The sequence below is a fragment of the Sceloporus undulatus genome, chromosome 6 (assembly GCF_019175285.1).
Source record: "Sceloporus undulatus isolate JIND9_A2432 ecotype Alabama chromosome 6, SceUnd_v1.1, whole genome shotgun sequence".
In the NCBI taxonomy this organism is placed as follows: domain Eukaryota; kingdom Metazoa; phylum Chordata; class Lepidosauria; order Squamata; family Phrynosomatidae; genus Sceloporus; species Sceloporus undulatus.
Window position 1 is genome coordinate 153,282,901 of NC_056527.1, and position 16,335 is coordinate 153,299,235.

Genomic DNA, 16,335 nt, shown 5'->3' on the forward strand with positions numbered 1-16,335 from the left:
TCACAGAGGCTTTCATCCACTATATTGTGTGTTTATTTTTAAAGTGGTGCTCCCAGTCTGGACCTTGTAAAAGTCCATTTTTTTCAATTACAACTCCCAGAATATCCTAGCCAACACCCTTACTGCTTTCTTAACTATTAAGAACATGTGGTTCAGCAGTTAGAGTCCTATCCTGAGATTTGAGTTTAGACTTTGTCTGAGCCATGAGACTCTCTCCACTTGATCCACCTCAGAGGGTTGTTGTATCAATAAAAGTGGAAAGAAGGAGAGCCTTGAACTCTTCTGAGCAGGGACAGACAAAGTGTAACATCTTAAATCTCCTGGACTGCAACTCTCAGCGTTCATCGTAGCCATCCCTTTGGCAATGCTGGTTCAGATTGTTGAGAGCTGCAGTACAACATCATCTTTAGGGTTGCACTTTGCCTACCCCAGAGGAAAAGTGGGACATACATGTAGTTAAATAAATAATAGAGCTAATCAAAAACAATAGTAAAAGGAGACTGAGGAAGTGAGAGATTAAAGATCATTCAACAGTTTTTCACAGGGCAACTAAAGCTGTCCTTACATACTTACTTGTCCGCAGTTCATCTCTCCTTCGACTATATCAAAGGGCTCCTGAATTAAAGACAAGGGAGAAAAGACATCATTTCTAGTTCAGCTTCCTTTCTTCCATCCATCCATCCCTCCATATGCCCAGCAGCTCATTCTCACCCACCACAAAGAAACTACAAAAGAGAAATCTAAACACAGAGGAGGAAATCTAAAAATAATCCAGGGCATGAGAGGAAAACCTTTACCAGTTGCAGTTATAAAATCTGTTCCCAAGATCCCAAAGTGAAAGACTTGAAATGTGTGACTGTGTTTTATTTCTTAACTGGGGATACATAAATCTGTCCCCTACAAGCAACGTGTACGTTCTGCCCATCAGATGTAGCAAGAATTGTGTGAATTCTTGTGTGTATAATATTATATATTATATTATATATAAAATACTATGAAAAGAGGCCCAAAGACACCAAATCCCATCTATCTCAGAAGGTAAACATGGGCAGCCCAAAGTAGTACTCAGATGGGGATTGCCAAATTATAACAGGTGTTGGTGTGGGATTCGGGGAACTGTAATCCAAGAAGTAACTTTTCTTCAAGATCTGGAACAGAGTATCCCTGAAGAGGGCATAATACCCTGAACTGATGCATTGGAAATGCCAACAGTTTATTGCAAATCCCAGTTACCGTCATTAAACTTGCTGGCAGTCTTGGTAAACAGAAAAATCTCCCATGGCACACAGCTTATGCCAGAAACACTTGTCACTGACATTTTGCCATTTTTCCAGACCAACCCCAGAGGGAACTCATTATTTTATTCTGAGGTTTCTTTCCTCCGCTTAAAAAAAAAATAGCATATTAATTGACATAAAATTGGGCCCTTCTCCCAATGTTGGCAGATGTCCAAATAACTGGTTTTGCAGCTGGAAATCTGAATTATAAAAACATCAAAATCTAAACTGAGAGTTGGAGATCAAACTTCACCCTACGTCTCTTTACCGTATGACTGGTGGAGGTCTCAAAGTCGTAGATGTAAAGCTTGTTTGCTGCTCCCACAAATACAGTTGGCGTCCCTTCTTCGTGGTAGAGCAGCACGTGGTTCTCGTGTGTGTCGAACTGGAATTGTTTTTCTCCTGCAAAATTCAAAGGTAGAAAAATGAGAAAGAAATTCAGCATGCTTATCACCAATCCCTCCCCCGAAACACAGCTAATGCTTTAAAACATAATCCATGTAGAGTATGTGGTGGTCCATGAGCAATGGGCGGCTGCCAGTCCATGAAGAGCTTCCAGGAAAAACATAAATCCAGATTAAGTATTCCTTATCCAGAATGCTTGGGCTCAGATGTGGTTTGGATTTTGAATTTTGGAATTTTTGCATATACATAATGTGATATCTTGGAGATGGGATCCAAGTCTTAACATAAAACTCAGAGGAGAATCATGGTATAATAGTTTGGGCATTGGACTAGGACTCTGGGGACCAAGGTTTGAATCCCAGCTCAGCCATGGAAACCACTAGGTAACCTTGGGCAAGTTGCACTCTCTTAACCTCAGAAGATAGCAATGGCAAAACCCCTCTGATGAAACCTTGCCAAGAAAACCCCATGACAGGTTTATCTTAAGGTCGTCATAAATCTGAAATGACTTAAAGGCACACAACAACAACAACAACAACAACACATAGCCTGAAGGTAATTTTATATATTGCGTGCAATATTTTATACATAATATTGTGCGTGAAACAACGTTTTGCATACACTAAAGCCTCAGAAAGTAAAGGCGTCCCTATCACAGCCACCCATGTGTACAAATTTGGATTTTGGAGTATTTTAGACTTCCAGATAAGGGAAGCTGATCCTTGGAAGGGCGGGGTATAAATAAAAATTTTATTTTTTATTATTTTTATTTAAGCTCAACCTGTAGTTGCAGGGAATGGATACAAACAGGACCCTTATCATTGGAACATGGAGAGGGGAAAACCCTGCTGCTCCTTATATCAGATAGCTTGAGAAGTACTGATCTAGGGCAGTGGTAAAAAAAATCTTAGCCCTGATGCCAAATCGGGTCCTTTTAAGATCCCAATCTGGCCCTCTAAGGTTCTGCAGAAGACCACTCCACTTTCTCACAACATCCGACTTTGCTGGTTTTCCAACTTTTGTATGTTTTCCTTAGTTCTAGAAGGTTGAAATGCTTCTGCTTGATTATTCATCGTAACAATTTTAAGCCAAAATATTGTGCTGTTTTTTTTTTGATGCCCCACTGAAATGCAGCTCCACTCTGAACCTGAATTCCAGTTGGGCTGCAAAAAAGATTCCACACATTTGATCTAAGAAACCCAATAGGTTGTAAACAGGAGCATTCAAGGACAGCTAACTCACAAATGCTACTGCCAGTCAAGTGCGACAAATTGAAATTATTCCTCTCCTCCAAAATGCAAAAGGAAAATGGGAAAGAAATTTGGTATGCTTATAAACAATCCCCCCCAAAAAACAACTTTAAAGCTTTTTTTAAAAAAGGAATCCATATAAGATTCTCTTCCAAGTTAAGTTAAGTTCCAAGTTGATTAAAATACGATCCTGGCCACATGTGATTTGCAGGAGTTAAAAGTCTTTCATGTTAGGGAAGTGTGGCAAAACGTGCTTAAACTCCAGGAAAAAGGCTTTTCGGTTTTTAAGGGAGTACCTGGAAATATCCATGAGGATTCGCATTATCAAATGTGTGGCTGGCCCCAATGTGGACGGCTGCAGATTTTCAGCCGAAAAGTGAAGACAATTAAATGTTGATATGAATGTGCCAAAATCCACAGTAATTCACATAGCAGACTAGCTCTGAGTCAGAGACAAGGCATTATAGCTACTTACTGCTAGAATCAGCAGCTGGGGAAAACTGGACCTGAATAAGGGTCATCATGTGAAAACCAGGACAGAGCTTCTGTACTTTTAATGGTTGTGTGGAAGAGGGAACTTCAGCAGATGGACCTGCCGGAATAGCCTCTTCTGCACAACTATTACTAAATAATAAACTATTATCTAAATAAATAACTAAATAATACAGATATAGGTATTACAGCTATATCTGTCCCATTTCTCACCTGATAACGTTAACCTAAATCCAGGAGGCATCTTCCAACCTGGACCAGGCTCCATGAGCAGGGTGTCCTCCAGAGGTACTAGGCTACAACTCCCATCATCCCCAACCATGTTTTTTTTTTGTTTGAAACAGTTTGCAAATCCTCTTAACACAATTCCAAAAATATTCTTGAAATGTTACTGAACAGTGCTTTAAAAATACATCTGTAAGCAAAATATATAGCACTAATCGGTTAAAAAAAAACCTTCCACAGCAACTGCCAAAAGCCTGCCTGCAACTTAATGACATGTCTCATCCATTTTCAGATGGCAATCCTGAATTTCAGAATGTCACTCTTGACAATTCGAACCTACAGACTGGGCCTGCCGCAATCTCTGTGGTGGTAGCATAAGAAGTCTTACTCGTTCACATTATTCTGGAGTCATGAAACTAGTTCCTTCTGGAATGTGCCGCAGGGCTCTGCCCAACACTCTTCAAGCCTGGGAACGGAGTCAGGTGGATTTGCAAGGCAAGAGAGCTGAACTAATCAATGGAAACACAACATTGCAATTTGCCCAGAGGATGAAATAAGCAAACCATATTTCCCAATCCTGTTTCTTCCTCCTTGATGTTGTCACTGAAGAGGAATGCATGCACTTTCCTACTGGAACAGCATTCATCCTGCACTTATGCAAGGCCTGGACTCATAGGAAGTCCAGTCTAGACCACAAGAGACTATAGGCCCAAACAGACAGGCCAAAATAACGCTGCTTAAGGTCACTTTAGATGTATGCTGTTTAAATCCTACATGCATCTTAAACGACCAGATGACATGCCAAAGCCACACTCCAGTCCTAAAGACTAGAGTGCAGCTTTGGCACAGCTTCTGGCCTCTTAAGATGCGTGTGTCATTTAAACAGCATACCTCCAAAGTGACCCGAAGCAGCTTTATTTTGGCCTGTCTGTTCAGGCCCTATCATCACTTTTCTACTCCTGTATAATTTTTCAAACATCTTTTGCCAGATGAAGAATCCAGCTGATCTTCCAAAGCTTGCAAGTTGTATGTTCTGCATTTTGGTTGGCCAATGAAGATATCACTCTTTTGCAGGTTTGGGATATACCAATTGTTTCATTTGATCTTTGCCCCCGTCATTTTGGACCTGAGAGATGAGTAAACAAATAAGCAGACGTGTTTAGCTCCACGACATTGCCAGATTTTGATAAATCAAACCTAGCTTAAAATAACAGAATGCCTGTTTTGCATGCCATTGGCAGCCTGGTTTGTTGATGTCTTTGAAAACAAAAGATGGAACCTCATGCTGTGCTGCCCAATCCCATAGGAAAGATGAGAGCCAAAAACAGCCCTTATGGAAAATGAAACCTTCAGCGCTCCACAGCACACCCCTATTTGAATAAGTTTGTCTTGCCTTTACTGCTCTCTGGAGAGCATTACACAATTATTGAAAGAGGCAACCAAGCCTCTCTTCCCTTGTCAGGCTGCATGAATCACCCATAATTATTTGAAAAGGGAATCCTCACTTACAGCTTCCGATGATGTATCTGGCAAGCTCATCGCCCAACCTGGGACTTCGCAGGCCTCCCAGAGCCTCTGCCTGAGGCTTGCCAATATACAAAGCCAACTAATTGGAAGTAAGAATGATGAAATCCCCAGAGCGAAGGGTAGAGAACTAGCAGCCCTTGAGCTAAATGCAACCTGTGGGGCCTCCCATCTTCATCCCTGCACCCTCCCCAGCATTCAGCAATTGAGTTTCTGAAAACTCTTCCGTCAATGCTAATAGAAAGTGTTTGATGAACCTGCATGCAGTGGCAATGGAGACTAGAATCACAGAATCATAGAGTTGGAAGAGACCACAAGGGCCATCCGGTCCAACCCTATTCTGCCATGCAGGAACTCACAGTCGAAGCACCCCCGACAGATGGCCATCCAGCCTCCATTTAAAGACCTTCAAGGAAGGAGACTCCCCTACACTCCGAGGAAGGAGTGTGTTCCACTGTCGAACAGCCCTTACTATCAGAAAGTTCCTCCTAATGTTGAGGTGGAATCTCTTTTCCTGCAGTTGTTCTGGGTCCTGTTCTCTGGAGCAGCAGAAAACAAGCTTGTTCCCTTCTCATTATGACACCCCTTCAAATATTTAAACAGGGCTATCATATCACCTCTTAACTTTCTCTTCTCCAGGGTAAACATCCCCAGCTCCCTAAGTCTTTCCTCATAGGACATGGTTTCCAGACTCTTCACCATTTTGGTCACCCTCCTTTGGACACACTCCAGTTTCTCAATGTCCTTTCTGAATTGTGGTGCCTAGAACTGGACACAGTATTCCAGGTGAGGCCTGACCAAAGCAGAATAGAGGGGAATGATTATTTTTCATAATCCTATTGGCCAACTCCCCCCAAAGTTGTATTTTGTCTACTTGCTTATCTAGCCTAGTTTCTAGTTCCCTAGAATTGGAGGCAGGAGGAAAACTGATCTAAGGGACCAGCAGACTAGAATAAGTGTTTAGAGGCCACTTCATCAGTGAGAAAGGAGATAAATAACTCCTAGCAAGACTCCTTCCATCTCTATGGCTTCCTCTGAGAAGTCTGCACAGGAACTTGGCTCACTCCTATCTATTGCTTTTGTGTGCCAAGCTGAGACAGACTTCAGAAAGTGACGTAATGTTGTGCTTTGCAATTCAGTGTTGAGGTCACCTCTTGGAGGGTGCAGACTTGGGTCAATCGTGACAAAAGAGACCTAGTTTGGAAGGAGATCAACATAATCAACAAAATGGAGCAAGATTAGGAATTTGTTGCTACAAGGGAAGGAAGCGAAGTCAACGGAGAACAAAATAAATTCAAGTAAGCTTTCAATCCATGTTATTCAGCACAATGTTCATAAAATTGCCTTGAAGATAGTTGTTCATTCCCTTGCCTTTTTACTAGAGAGTCCAGAAACGTACCTTTTATCCAACTACAGGCCTATCTCACCCTGCATAAACTAAAAGAGAACACTTTGCTCAGATGTCATTCGTGGACAACCAACATTCAAGCCAACTAATGGCCTAATGATCTGTGTTAGTACACAGCATAACATCCAAGGAGAAGCTTCAGAAAGACATCAAAAGAATATTTCAGCACATTTGGTCATATGGCTCAGCTGCTGGTTCAACCACATTAGACCATGGACTGATAAAAGTTCTTTTGAAGATAGACAAAGTGTTGACTCCTATGCCAAATACAAATTATCCTACGCAGTGCTTGTGACATATGCCTCCTTCCTGTAATTTGAGGTTACACAACTCATGATCCTCCAACAGTTGCAACTCCCATCATCTTTCACTATTGGTTACACTAGCTAGTACTGATAGGAATTACACTCAACCCACTCCCCATGTACATCGTTACAAGATTATGAAGTTATATTGGTTCTTTTAGCCTAGTAGTTCCCAAACTTTGGTCTTCCACATGTTTTGGACTTCAACTCCCAGAAGTCCCAGCCAAATTCTGGGATCCACAGAATCACATGTCTTTCCACATGATGTTGGATTGTAAGTCCCAAGTGCCCTAGTCAGCATAGGAATGGTAAGGAATGCTGGGCATTGCAGTGCAAACAGGGAGGCCTGCATCAATCCCACCTTGCAAAGCAAAAAGGATTTTCTTTGCAGGAAATGAAGGATGATCACAGGATTTTGTGCCAAAAAAATTAGGTATTCTTCTACAGAGAATAATTTCACCACAACACTTTGGGTTATTCAAATGCTGGATGAAGTTACACAAGACTCTCACTGGATTTATTATTCTCTCCAGTAGGGTTTCCCAGCTGTTGGGAACCCTATTTTTCAATCGGGGAACGAATAATCAACAAACACTCTTTCCATCCCTAGTTCAACTTCTGTCTCAACAGGAATTGAAAACGTTAGCTATGGAGTCCTCGGCTTGTTGTTTGTGAAACAACACATCTCATAGGGTAACATGCTTCTCTGGGTGCATCTACATTGTGGAAACAATGTAGTCTGACACCACTTTAAATGCTGTTGCTCCATCCTATGGAATCCTGGGATGGGGAGTTTTACAAAGTCTTTAGCCTTCTCTGCCTAAAAGGGTCGGTGCTGCACAAAACTGCAAACCACAGGATTCTGTAGGATGGAGCCATGACAGTTACAAGTGATATCAAACTGCATTATTTCTGCAGTGTGGATGCACCCTCCGTCTCTCCAACGGCCAGCCCTCCAACTACGACTACAACAATGGGTTTCCCAAACAAGGCTCCTGTTATAGTCTTTAAATGGCAGCTTTTGTTTTGCAGGAATGTACAAAGTGCTACACTGCTAGTATTACCAAAGTAGGGCAAGGGACGAAATAAAATCAGCCATCCATACAAAATAAATAATGTCACACACCGGTGACTAATTTCCTAGCTGCTCTATCAGCACCAAGGCTAAAGGGCAAGGGGCACATGATGACAACACTGCTATTTTTTAGAATAAGTCTGTATGATGTAGGGCAGAGAGCAACAGGCTATTCCAGAAAGAGGGCTTACAGATACATACGTGTATTGCTTCCTCCTTAGAAGCAACCAGGAGTAAGCAGCTGGATTCATTCCCTGCAAGGCCACTGACTGGCAGCTCTGATGTCAATAGGATGGTAAAACCAGTCTGGATATTATTCCAAACTTTAATGGAGCTGTCCAAGGTACAGAATCATATCTGCCAATATGTTCAGGCAGCTAGTGCCTTTGCAGTTCAAACTAAAACCAAAATTGGATATGCCAACATTGCAACCACTATGGTTTAGAATAGTGGTTCCCAAACTTTTGGTTCTCCATATGTTTTGGACTTCAGCACCCAGAATTCCTGACTGTTGGCCAAGCTGGCTGGGGATTCTGGGAGTCGAAGTCCAAAACTAAAGTTTGGGAGTCACTGGTTTAGAACTTGCCATATAGTTGCTGTTTCTAAGAAAGAATTTCACCACTAGTTTGGTGGCTGACTTTTTCACATTGTTTATTCTTTTCATATGACCTAAAAGAACCCTAAGTTCTCAAGACTATTAAAATCATATGTTTATTAACTCATTCTGTGTACTCGTTCTGTGTATTAATTCATTCCAGGACACTTGGGATGTGCAGTTCAACAACATCTGGAGAGATGTGCATTAATAGTCATAATGACTATTAATGCATGTCTCCCCAGATGTTGTTGTACTGCAAGTCCCAAGTGCCCTAGTCAGCAAAGGCAATGGTGAGGAATGCTGGGAGTTGCAGTGCAAACATGGATGCTCACTTTAACCCCACCCTGCAAAGGAAATGGGGTTTTCTGTTCAGGAAATGAGGTTGCTTTATTATAATAAAATAATTTATTATTGATAACAAATAAAAATAATTTTAAAAAATTAACAATTGAAGCATGACTTTAAAAAACACACCCAAAAAAATTGCACTGCACCAGTCCAGTTAAAACACATTTCATTAGTAAGCAAAAAACAACAGCGAGGAAGACAGCCTACTCTTTCTGAGTAAAGGAGTTCAGAGCTAATGCAAAACCACAAAGACAAAATTCCTCTCATTTCCCTGAAAGTGGTAGGAAAGATGGAAAAGCCTCTCTTTCTTAGGAAACCCAAAGCCCAGGCACTCTCATAAGTGAAAATACAGCCTTTCTGAATTGAAGTCAGCATTGCCAACTCTGATCTAACAGCCCAGTGTCAAACATCTTGGCCTTTGACCTGTGTCAATGCTATAAAATTGTGGGTTTTTTTAAAAAAGAGGTGCATTCCTTCCAACCCACATTCCTAGACACAAAAAAGTTCCTTGCCGATTGTGAATTGTTCATGCATGGGCCAAGGGAGAAAGAAGAGGGATTCATGTAGCTGTATTTGTAAGTTTCACTCTTTTGTTGGTGCTGGGTGCCTTCAAGTCAATTCTGACTTATGCAGCCCTCAGACAAATCACATTTTCTTGGCAAAATTTGAACAAGGTTTTCCTTTGCCTTCCTCTGAGGCTGAGATTCCCACTATGTTTTAAACCAGTTCACAAAGCAGTTTAAAGTGGTTTAGATGACTCTGGTTCGCACTTGAACATAATCACTAAAGCAATTCAGAGGGAGGGCATGTGCTAGACCCATTTAACCTGCATCTTTTTGACGCTGATTTTTTCCGCATCTCTTCAGATAAATTGATTCCGTGAAAGTGTGAACCAGGTGCAGATCGGAATCGATTTCAAAAATCGATTTGAAGAATCTAATGCACAAATCGATTCAGTGTCAGTGTGAATGAGATGCAGATTGGAATCGATTTACTATGATGTGATAAGGAGTCGCTGGGTGGGGAAGCGGAAATTAACAACCTGTGTTCGCCTGCCTTTTGACACTTGTACAGAAGTACATAAATGTGATTGCATTGCTGGACAGAGGGGGGAAATCCTGCTGAAAATGCTCCAAATTGAACCGATTCATTTGCCAGTGTGAACTATGAGTGGGTTATTTGCAGAGACTCCCGCAGGAAACGGTTTATATTGAATCAATTCATTTGTCAATGTGAACCACAAGTGGGTTATTTTATTTTGTTTTACAGCAAGAAAATGCGATCAGGGCAAATGTAGTGACATTGCTCTGCTGCTGAATTGATCCAACGATTCGGATCACAAAGTGATTTATTTGTAAGTGGGAATGAGGCCCAAGATCACCTCATAGGTTTCTATGGCTAAGGGAGAATTCAAACCCTGGTCCAACACTCAAACCACTATGCCACACACTGGCTCCCAAAAAGTTTGGTTTGTCTTTGCCTTCCTCTGAAGCCGAGAGCGAATAACAGCCAGATGGTTTCCAAAGGTCAGGCTCTGAGGATCCTTCAATGGCAAGCATTCTTGGAGGGATGGTCCAGTGTGTTGGAGTGCCTTAGGTCCTGCACAAGGATATGGGCAAGACAATAAATAAATTGATGTGGACAATAACCGCAACACAGGGAATTCCCTTAGGCAGCTTGCTGAAAACACCAGGCCGTCCAAGAGGGCCTTCAGAGTTTAGAAAATTGCTAGCTGTCAATGGAAAGCCATGGAAAGTAGCTGTAGATCTCTAAAATGCAGCATAAAATGCATTCCTAGTGGTTGGCAACATGAGCCAATTCCCTCATTTTGCTTAACTGGTTTTGACGCAATGTCACTGCAGCCATGTAGAAGCAAAATCTAGAACTACAGGTAGATCTCTTGGTGATTTAAAAGAGATCAGCATGAATTTCTGGCTGCAAATTGTTTTCACAACAACAGAATGACTCCTCCCTGCCCTAGGTTATATTGCTAAAACAAAGAAAACCTGATGGAACCAGCAGTGGGTGGATGGTTTGTGCAGAACAGCCGCAATTTCCATTCCTTTCTGCTGCTTAGAATAAATTGTTGGGCTCAGAATTCTCTTATCGTTGGGATCTAATTCTAGGCCTTTCGGTCCAGGTTTCAATTGAAGGATCTCAATTATTCTGAGATAAATGTTAATTGTTACTGTTGTTGTGTACCTTCAAGTCTAGGGAACCCTAGGGTGAATTTATCATAGGGTTTTCTTGGCAAGTTTCTTCAGAGGGGGTTCGCCATGGCCATCCTGAGGCTGAGAGAGTGTGACTTGCCCAAAGTCACCCAGTGGGTTTCAATGGCCGAGCCAGGATTCGAACCCCGGTCTCTCAAAATGGTGTAATCATCTCCACCAGCAAAATGCTCAAAACAGCTTGCAGCTCTCTTCTCCCTAAGTAACATTACACTTCTCCAGAAAATGAAAACGCACAAAAATGCTTTTGGAGAAAAATGCCTACGTTTCCAAGCCAGTGCGCAGCCAAGGGTTACTCGCAGGCCGGGGTGGAAACCATTACAAAGAACTCTTCAGTCTTGAGGTCAAGAGCATCTTTGCTGCCAACTAAAAAGAATTGCCCAAGAGTCATTCAAGCCTTGGAGTCATCTGGAAAAAGAACATTTCCCGATCTTTGTGCAAATGAATCTATGGAAAACACTGGCAAATATGAAAAAAAAAATATTCATACATTCTCTTTCCAGTCAAGCTGCCAGGCAAAGGTTACTCAGCGGGCACAGAAAGAGAGACATGGCTTTTAAGATTTGCAAGAAGAGCAAATCAGAACCATTCCAAAAGAACTTGGAGTCATTTGGAATTAATCTAATGGCCTCCAACAATTCAGAGATTTAAATTTGGACATATGTGGCCAAGCAACATCAGTGTGGTCAAGATGGGAAAAGTTAATAAGGAAGAACATAAAAGACAGGAGAGGCTGCAGCAGTTTGCTTTTGCCTGAGCCTTCAGGGAAAGCAAGGTTCTGCCCCTTCTTATTTATTTCATCATTTACATCATTTATATGCTGCCTTTCTCCCAATGCGGGAATCTGCTCCTCTGCCCTCTGCTGAGTTCCCATTGCTTTTTCATTTCTGATCTCAAGTTGCAGCAATCGAAGTTAAGCTGAGGGCCAAGAAGGAGACAAGAAAAACTGGGACATTTTAGGGGCAGCTGGGAAAGTATAAAAAGTATAAATATGTATATAAAACGTGGTATAAATACAGTTAATAATAAAATAAATAAAAGTGGAATGAGAGATTATTAATGGGGATTATCCAAACGGAGACAGTTGGAAAATATGTAAGTTACCTCCCAACCCAGGAGTAAGTGCATCTGCACTACAACACTGGAGCAGTTTGATAGCACTTTTGACTGCCATGGCTTCATCCTACGTAACCCTGGGATTTGTAGTTTGGTGAGGAACTCAAAATTCTTGATTGATGTTTCTCTAGTGCAGCGATTCTCAACTTTTGTCTCCCAGCTGCTTTGGACTAGCAATGGTCTACATCTGTTTAACTTTTCAGTGTTTACTCTCCCCTAAAAGCATTACACATTCGAAACCACAAAATCAACACATATAGGAAGAAAATGTGGTGAATACCACAGGGTTGAGTAATCTACATTCTGGACACAGATTTGGGTAGAGAAAGACTATGTATCATGGGAAAGAAGCCACCCAGACCCTGGGAAATACTATACTACAGTAAATACTAAACTGAGTCAGTCCGATTTCCAGTCTCAAAGGACTCCAGAACCAGTTCCTTGAGAGTAACCAAAATATTCACTTTAATACCACTTTAACTGGCACGGCTCCTTTTCGCTGAATTCTGGAATTTCTACTTTGGTGATGTATTTGGAATTCTCTAGTACAGAACTGTAGTCCACTCCTCCGCATTATAGCATTAGAGCTCTCTGGCAGAGATGTCTAAGTACCACCCAAACTACAAGTCCCAGGATTCCACAGGATGGAACCACAACAGATAATAATGGTAAGAAAGTGGCTGTAAGTGCATGGTTTGGATTTATTTATTTATGCCCTGGTTTTCTTCCAGAGTAGGAGGCAAGCAGGAGCTAGAAAGCCTTATTTCCAAACTTTGAAAGACAAATTCAAGGAACCTAGTTTCAGCACTTTAGATCGCTCTTTTTAACATTCAGACTGATGATCTGGAGTGGATACGCAAAGACGCCACCAGGCTTCAGTATAATCTTGAGGATGTGCATCCTATGCCTTCCAGCAGCTATTTGGGTAAGTAAATCATTTCTTAATATATGGATCTCAGCCGCATAACATCAGGCCCCAAGCTTCAAAAAGTTCCACCAGATTTTGAAACTGGAATAATGCCAAGCAGCAACAAAGCTGAAAAGTACCCATTTGCTCGTTTAAAGATTCGTTTCAACCAGTCTCAAAATTGGCTAGTTCTGTAGCATCCAGAATAAAGTCAGATATACCATTATAGGATTAAGCCTGCATTGCATCCTGGAAGATGACACTGGAAAGCAGGCTTTTAAAGATTAGGGTGTCTTTGGTCCAAGACTTTGAAGAAGCAGTAACTTAATGAGGTCTCGCCTAATAAATTAGCCTCCATTTGACCTGCTCTCCAGGGAAATTGGGTGGAATCATTTAAAACTGAAAGAAACGTGTTTTCCAAAACAGTTTTGGACAAGCACAAAGGAAAACAATAATCTCCAGGCGCCACAGCTATACTTGGAACAGTTAGTTGCCTGAAAAGCTTGGAATGTGATTTTGTTCCAATACGAACTGGACAAGGTTAACTCCCTCGCTGTACCTAGAGCTAAGATAAGAGCAAAAGGATCAAAGCAACATTAAACTTTCAGTATCAACAAGGTTTTTTGGCAGTGCTTCAATCAATTAGGGTGTTTTTTTTAATGTTACATGTCCCTGAAAGTTAATGTTATTTAAAAAAATCCATGAAACTGTTTTTCTGCCCTGTCTGAATGCCTAAAACTTTGCCTGTATAACTTACCGCTTGGATGTATCTACACAGCACAGTTATAGCAGCATGATACCACTTTAACTGCCATGGCAACAACACTTTTATTTATAGGTTTTTGTGGGTTTTTCAGGCTATCTGGCCATGTTCTGGAAGAGTTTATTCCTGACGTTTCGCCAGCATCTGTGGCTGGCATCTTCAGAGAACGCTGGCATGGAAGTGAGTGGGGTATATATATACTGTGTGACCCTGGCTCATTTCCATGCCAGCATTGGCTGAAAATGCCAGCCACAGATGTTGGTGAAACATCAGGAATAAACTCTTCTAGAACGTGGGCACACAGCCCGAAAAACCCACAAAAAACTATGGATGCTTGCCATAAAAGCTTTTGACTTCACAATATTTTATTTATTATTTATTGGACTTATATATCACCTTTCCCCCAAAATGGGATTCTATGCAGCCGGGGATCTGCAGTTTCGTGAGCTATTTCGAATCCTCTACCAAAGAGCTGTGCTGCCTCACCAAACTACAAATCCCAGGATTCTGTGGCAGGAATCAAACTGCTATAATTCTGCAGGTTGAATACATACCTTGTCTCTGTCGGCAAGTCTGTGAGAGAGACCGAGAGACCTTTAAAATATTTGTCAGAGCAGAATCATGAAAAACCATTAACAGCCAAAGTACTGAGCAGAAATGTTTTGGCTTCTCGCCTAAAACTGAGCAAACAGAGGGCTAATCTAACTTGGCAGAATTCTGCATCAGTCCCTGATTTTCAAGGATACTGGCTGTCCTTCAGTTGCTGTGTGTTTCTAATTTTGCAGTTCACTAGGCTTCAGTTTTGCCTCCCTCATCCCGCATCAATCCTTAGACTCAAAAAGTTACATTCCTCAAGATGTACCCCATCTTGCAATGGATGGACCTTATGTCTAGTGTACACATGCACAAAAATGCATGCGTGTGCAAAAATGCATGTGCACTGACAATAATAAAATACAGCCAGCCAAAACCACTCATTACAATATGCCAGGGCATATTTAGAACTATCAAGAACATCTTGCAAGATGGGTGTTTGCTTTTTAGCAAGGGATACACACACCTCAAGTGTAAATAGCAAAATCAGCATCGTGTTTCTGATTCCTATGTATGGTTGTCAAAGCTGGTCACTGAAAAAGCTGACAGGACGAAAATTAACTCATTTGAAATGCAGCGCTGGAAAAAACTTCTGTTCTGTGAATATCATGGGCCACCAAAATGAAAAATCCGTGGATGTTTGAGCAAAGCAAGCCTGGCCATCCCCTAGCAACCAAAATTACACTATTTAATAGCAAAAGAATTAACCATTTGTCAAAACCAGATTTTATTCTGACCATTTTTATTTTATTTATTTATTATTACAGTGGGCCCTTGTTATCCGCTGGGGTTTGGTTCCAGGATCCCCCGTGGATACCAAAATCCATGGATGCTCAAGTCCCATTAAATACAGTGGCATAGTAAAATGGTGTCCCTTATATAAAATGGCAAAATCAAGGTTTGCTATTTGAAATTTATACTTTTTTGGAATATTTTCAAGCCGTGGATGCTTGAATCCGTGGATTAAAAAAATCCATGGATAAGGAGGGCTGACTGTATTTTATGTTCAGGCAGTTTCTGTAGCCCCAGAGTGCCCTGGGGAAAGTCCACTAGACCCACCACTGTTGCCTACCCTGCTTAGATTAACCAAAAAGTGACATAAAATGGGAATGAGAAAACAGAGTCAATAATTTCAATTTAAAGTCACAGAGTGATGGTGAGGAAGGAAACCAGTACCCAGCTCTTTCTCTGCCTTTTTTAAAAACATGTTGCCTGACAAAGAGATCTGGGAGGTCTGGAGATATTGCACAGGATTTTTTTTTGTTTTGTTTTTTGTGGGGTTGGTTAACCAAGGTATTATCGCAACACAGATTTTGAAATCTGCAGATCTGATGCTTTTGCACCTTTTTTTAACTTCACAGGCTATTTATACACATCCCCTGCTAATCCTGTTTAACAAAAGGACCCTAAGAAATCAAACAGAGAACTGAAAGATCAAGTCAAGTCACTTGGCTCTCAAGAGAAGATAAAAATAATTCAAGATAAGCATTGGGAACAGCGGGAAACTGGGGTTCCCAAACTGAGCTTGGAACAAAAACGTGTCATGATATGGAGAAGGTGTTCGTGCCAAAGGTCTCAGTGCCTTGCTCCCCTTTGACCAAAACCTATCTAGATCTCATCATGTTCTCCTTTGAAATTTCCCTTGATCCTTTGTACAAAACCAACAATAATCCAAGCAGGGTTTCTGAGAAAGGACAGAAATGAATAGAGCGCTCTGTGCTTGCAAAGGAGTCATAAAATCAGTTTGCAAGAAAATGCACATGTAATCTGAAGAGGAGGAAAGGAGAATGGAGTTAGACTGCAGAAAGAATAGTGTGTAC

General features: G+C 41.3%; 1 protein-coding gene across 1 annotated transcript in view; it reads right to left on the minus strand.

Moving 5' to 3' along the window:
- SEMA7A (semaphorin 7A (John Milton Hagen blood group)) overlaps nucleotides 1-16,335 on the minus strand; it is a 48,711-nt gene that overhangs the window by 15,536 nt on the left and 16,840 nt on the right. Inside the window, exons 2-3 of the mRNA XM_042473454.1 lie at nucleotides 1,546-1,679; nucleotides 574-615 (exon numbers count right to left, since the gene is read on the minus strand). Of these exons, the coding sequence (XP_042329388.1) occupies nucleotides 574-615; nucleotides 1,546-1,679 (176 nt within the window). The remainder of the gene's footprint in view (nucleotides 1-573; nucleotides 616-1,545; nucleotides 1,680-16,335) is intronic.